At 33.0% G+C, this 5,971-nt stretch overlaps 1 protein-coding gene across 1 annotated transcript; it reads left to right on the plus strand.

Moving 5' to 3' along the window:
* The first annotated feature begins 618 nt into the window (after positions 1 to 618).
* On the plus strand, positions 619 to 1,699 carry LOC131847009 (uncharacterized). The gene has a single exon (XM_059196445.1). The coding sequence runs from the start codon at positions 980 to 982 to the stop codon at positions 1,370 to 1,372; it is 393 nt and encodes a 130-aa protein (XP_059052428.1). The 5' UTR covers positions 619 to 979; the 3' UTR covers positions 1,373 to 1,699.
* Positions 1,700 to 5,971: the final 4,272 nt, after the last annotated feature.

The raw sequence follows: 5,971 nt of genomic DNA on the forward strand, positions 1-5,971 counted from the left end.
TTGCTTAGCATTTGAAATGACATTAAAAAAGAAGGATTTATCAACTAGAGTTGCAAGATGGGTATTGTTATTACAAGAGTATGATTATGAGGTGGAGCATAGAAAAGGGAATCAGATGCGGCATGTTGATGCTCTTAGCCGCAATCCTTATGTTACTGTTGTTACCAGAGGGTTACATGATCAAATCAGGAGAGCACAGGAACTAGATGAGGGTATAAAGGCGATTTCAGATATAATTAAGGAGAGGCCTTACAAAGATTATTATGAACAGAATGGAATCATATACAAGGGTGATCAAGGACAAATACTTATTCCCAAGGGATTAGAAATGGAAATTATTAAAACAATTCACTCGAATGGTCATTTTGGCAAGAAAAAGATGTTAGAAATGTTAAATGTAGATTATTATATAAAAGATTTATCTTCTAAAATAGATAACTTCCTTGTAACCTGCGTACCATGTTTGTTGGCAACGAAGAAAGAAGGAAAACAAGAAGGTTTTCTTAATTCCATAGAGAAGGGCATTATCCCACTTAGTACATTGCATATTGATCACATAGGACCACTCTCAGAGACTTCAAAATTGTATAATTATATTTTAACAATTGTAGGCGCATTTACAAAGTTTGTTTGGCTCTTTCCAGTGAAGACAACTACTACTAAGGAGACATTAAGTAAGTTACTTATTCATCAGCAGACTTTTGGAAACCCAGATCGAATTATATCAGATAGAGGAACGGCTTTTACTAGCAAGGAGTTTGATGACTATTGTAAAGATGAGAATATCCAACATATTGTTATCACCACTGGAGTACCCAGAGGAAATGGGCAGGTAGAAAGGATTCATCGTACTTTGGTGTCAGTCTTAACGAAACTGTGCATAGAGGATAAAAGTCAGTGGTATAAGCATGTGAGTAGAGTTCAAAGGGCTCTAAATAGTACTTATCAAAGAAGTATAGGAACCAGTCCTTATGAGTTAATGGTGGGTGTAAAAATGAAACAAAAAGAGGATTTAAATATTTTTAGTTTATTACTAGAAGAAAGTAGAGACGAATTTGTGACAAATAGAGAAGAAACGAGAGAACAGGCTAAGATACAAATTTTAAAAGTACAAGATGAAAATCGGCGAAATTATAACAAAAAACGCAAGGAAAGCCTTAAACATAATATTGGTGACTATGTAGTAATCAAGAGAACCCAATTTGGTACTAATATGAAATTAAAGCAAAGGTATTTAGGACCTTATAAAGTTGTTAAAGTCAATGGCAGAGACCGCTATGATGTACTGAAGGTCGATATTGCTTCTGAGGGACCTATGAGGACGTCCACTTCAGCAGACTATATGAAGAGGTGGCCAGAGGTTAGTTCTTGAAACTCATTTACTTACCAAATTATTGTAATTTTCCAATTAAGTTGATGGCTGACCTTGTGAGGCATTAGTATTAGCTTATGGTGAAGATAAAGGATTATTTGATTGTACCTATTTTAGTACTTAGTTTATATTGTATTTGATTATAGGAGTATAGGTACTGTACCAGTTGTATTTTTTTTCTTTGTGTATTATTATTATTTTTTGTACTGTGTAATATGTTAAAGTTGTGTAACTATGTTATAAGAAGGGTCATGTTTTAATTTAAGGTGTTTAGTTGTATTTTCATTCTATATTTTGCTTTAGTGTGTAGTAGGTGTGTATGAAAAGAGTGTGTTAGAAGAATTGTAGAGTGAAAGACGGACCCTGAGGTATAGGATGGCCGAGTTGTAGGATTTGAAACTTGGCGGTATGAACGAATGGGAACGAATGAGTATGAATGAATGGAAACAGAGGAGCAAATGGATAGAAACGAAAGAGTGAATGGATGGAGAAAGGAATGAATGGAAAAAGAGGATGGGCATCGCTCTCTTCCTCGTAGACTGCCATATAGTTAGGTCGTTTCATGTATCATAGTAAATGTTTTTTTTTGTATTTAAATAAAAGGAGTTCTATAAAATAATCATCCTGTTATTCGCGAATCCTCATTCCCACATATATATAAATAATAATAATAAAACTCTTTATTGTGTACACATAAAATAATAAGAAAATACAGTAAATAGTAAAATAATAACAAAAAGCGGTATTATCGCTAAATGCAATCTCTTACTGACAACCTAGACGAGAGGACGTATGTACATAGAATAGGGTAGGTGGCATGAAGAGAGATAATGAGATCTTACTCTATTTTTAAGAAGAGGCGAATGGCTTGGACAGTGAATATAAGTAATATTTATAGAACAAAATATATAATTCATAAGAGTGTCAATGTGGGCATACCCTTATTCAATTAATTTACGATTTTTCAAACGAAAGTAGTAGCCAAAGCGAAGTGGTATCTAAATTCAGCACCAATTTAAAAATTGCATTGGAAAAAGCTGCGTCCCAGAATGGGTGGCCACTACCTCTTTATATTTTCTATTTTCCTTTTAGCATTGAATTTACTTCGTACGTACCTATTTCTATGCGGTTTTGTTGGTTTGATAGCAATTTGCATTTGAAATGGAATGGATTTCACCAACATGCAGTCAAGTATGCCATACGACGGTAAGGTAACTGTTGATAGAAGCGAATGATCAAATCGATATTGCATCGAATTTGTTTTTGTTACATAGTACGGTACCGCAAACACTGTGATGCTATCTTAATGGCGTAAAGGGCTACAAGAAATAATAATAATATTCCAGAACAATTCACACAGCGACATCTAGTCCCAAGCTAAGCAGAGCTTATGTTATGGATACTAGACAACTGATATAAATACATGGATACATTTTTTTTGTAAACAAATACATATTATACATAGAAAACACCCAGACCGATACAAACAATCGTACTCATGAATACAAATGTTTGTATCGTGCGAGGAATCGAACTCACGACCATCGGATAGTAAAGCGGTGTGCTAAACCACTAGACCACCGAGGCTGTCAAGATATATTTTAAGAAGATATTTGTCGATAGTATTTGACTTTTTATGATAATATGAAAATACTTTCAAAAGTAAATTATTTAAATTTGTAACTTCTCTTTTCCTATCTTTTCCTTATTTTACATTTTTCTGTTATTTCTGTATACGTTTAATATAATTTTAATTTTTGTTTTGTTGCTCCATATATTTCTCTAACTTACTATTTGAGGCTGTACTTTGATTTGATTACTTTATTTTATTACTTACTTATAAATTTTATATCATTACATAATATAAAACAAAGTCGCTATCGCTGTCTGTCCCTATATATGCTTAAATTTTTAAAACTACGGTTTTTTAATAGATATATTGATTCAAGAAGTTTTATATGTATAATACATGTACACCGTGTGCAGCCGGGGCGAGTAGCTAGTTACTTATAATTTGAAATTTATCAGATCATTAAGTATCTATTTATATATAATATTTATCTTTATATTTATATATACATATATGTATGTATAATATTTTATTATAAATTTATATATATTTATTTATATATATATATATATTTGACTTTTCTCATTTATATTAGTGCACCGCCAAGATGCACCACTCATGGTAGATAACGCCGCAAGGTTTTAAGTCCGCAATATGTACACATTGTTTTTGTGCATTAAAGTTAAATAAATAAATAAAATCTGTATTTTTTTTATTAAGAGTTTTGGGTGGTGCTAAGATATCTGTAGCACTGCGAACTGCATAGATCGTATGCTCACCTTTTTTTAGAGTTCGAATAAACTATCTCATTTCTATTTATAACTAGCTGTTTCCACTACTTCGTCCGCGTGGAACTTAACATTATTTTTTTAAACTTAAAGATTTATTCTAAAATATAAGTAGCCTAAGTTATTCCTTATTACATCAGCTACCTGGCAAAAAAAGTCCCGTCAAAATCGGTCCCGCCATTTCAGAGATTAGACGGAATAAACAGACAGACAGACAAATGACAAAAATTGAAAAAAATGTTATTTTGGTGTATGTACCGTATTATGTAGTATGTATTTATATTCCAGATGCATGTAGTAAAAAAACTATTATTTCAATATTACAAACAAACACTCCAAATTTATATGTATAGATTGGTTGTCGTCTACACATTTCTATAATGTACATGAATACCTTTCGGAAATGGCGAAAAAGTCCATTCAAATTGACAGTTGTCTGTTGCATGTCAGAAATGATTAAATGGGCGGAACAAAAATTTATGATTTCAAATACCAAATCCAATGTACCACGTTTTATGCAATAAAATTTCATTTCATAACAGTATTGTTTAAGAAAATATGAACACAATAAAAACACAAAAAAAATACCAATAAACTACTTACCAATAACCAAAAAATAAAATAAAATAAATATTATTATACTCTCTCTTATCTCACTACAAAAAAAAAACAAACTAATTATATTTTTTTATATAGACGTAACACAATAACTCGAGATTCTGTAATAATCTCAACTGTAGGACATAAAATATTGTAAATAAAAACGCCAGAGCGCCCAACCAATTGGCACAGTCGTCGATAAATCTTTTTGCCAATAAATGGGCTCTGGGCACCGCCGGCGAATCGAAAGGTGCTGCAATTAAATCCCACGAGATTAAATGGACTCCATCCATTTGTGGTCTCGCCCAGTTTATGTTTTGGACCCAGGAGTGTAGCGGAGTAGCGGCATGATTCAAGTGCTGTTCTTGAATTTATTTCGACATTAACATAAATCAGTTTATGGTGGATGAATTGAATTCACTATGTTTTCATCTCAGATGTTTATTTATATCGGGATTCTAATGACTTATGAGTCAAAAACGTTTATTTCAATATTACAATTAGACACTCCAATTTTATTTATATGTATAGATTTATAATATGTTATCATATGTATATCTTATAGATTAAAATACATATGAATGATTATAAATCTATACATATAAATAAAATTGGAGTGTCTGTTTGTAATATTGAAATGAACGTTTTTTACTACATGCATATGAATTTAAATACGGTACATTTTTTACAATTTTGTCTGTCTGTCTGTTTGTTCCGGCTAATCTCTGAAATGGCTGGACCGATTTTGACGAAACTTTTATTGGCTGATATAATAAGAAGTAACTTAGGTTACCTTTATTTTAGAAAAAATCTTTTATTTGAGAAAAATAAAGTTAAATTCCACGCGGACGAAGTTGCGGATACAGCTAGTCTAATATAAAATTGTCTATGCGCTCACGGCACTGACGACGACAAGCTGCCAAATTCACGGTATTCTGCCAAATTTGAATTTAAATGAATCTGTATTATTGTAAACATGTACAACGTTTATTTGAAAAGAATACAAGCTGAGTTTCTTGTCAGTTCTTCTCATCTCGAAATCATTCCGAAATGACGGTAGATTTGACATATTATAAGTCTGTAATAGACTTACATGAGTAAAGATATTTTGAATTTGAATTTGTATTTGGTAGCGTCGATACTACGGTTACTAATAGGGGTGTGGCTCTTCGGACAGTAGTCTTCCTTCATGAAGGTGAGCAGCATGTTGGTGGTGATCCGGGCCACAAACCCCTGCCTTGAAACTCGCGTTGTCACTCGACTCCAACTGCAAGTCAATATAATTCAGGAGCGTTATAAATTTAGAAATATTGTTTTATTGATATCGGCTAGCTTATTTTACTTTGGATATCTTCTTTGTCGGTTCCTCAAGACTGAGGGTTGTGACCACCAGGAATGCTCCTTCCAACCAATACTCTCTAGGCATTTGTATCTTGTGCTAAATGAACCGGCGACTGTATATTTTGTTTGACTGCTTCTCGTACAGGATCAGTCCAACGTGCAGGTGCCCTACCTCTGCCCCTTCTACCGTCCACGTGGCCTAACATTATAATTTTTTCCAAATTATCTGGTTTTCGGCGGGCCACGTGGCCGAAAAAAGTTAGCAGACGCTGGAAGCACACAGTAGAGAGACGGGTTCTG

This window comes from Achroia grisella, unplaced genomic scaffold (assembly GCF_030625045.1).
Source record: "Achroia grisella isolate CSIRO2021 unplaced genomic scaffold, CSIRO_AGI_Agris_v1 utg515, whole genome shotgun sequence".
Classification (NCBI taxonomy): domain Eukaryota; kingdom Metazoa; phylum Arthropoda; class Insecta; order Lepidoptera; family Pyralidae; genus Achroia; species Achroia grisella.

What these genes read in the sequence shown, in the direction of transcription:
- LOC131847009 (XM_059196445.1), top strand. Translation starts at nt 980, where the DNA reads ATGGTGGGTGTAAAAATGAAACAAAAAGAGGATTTAAATATTTTTAGT.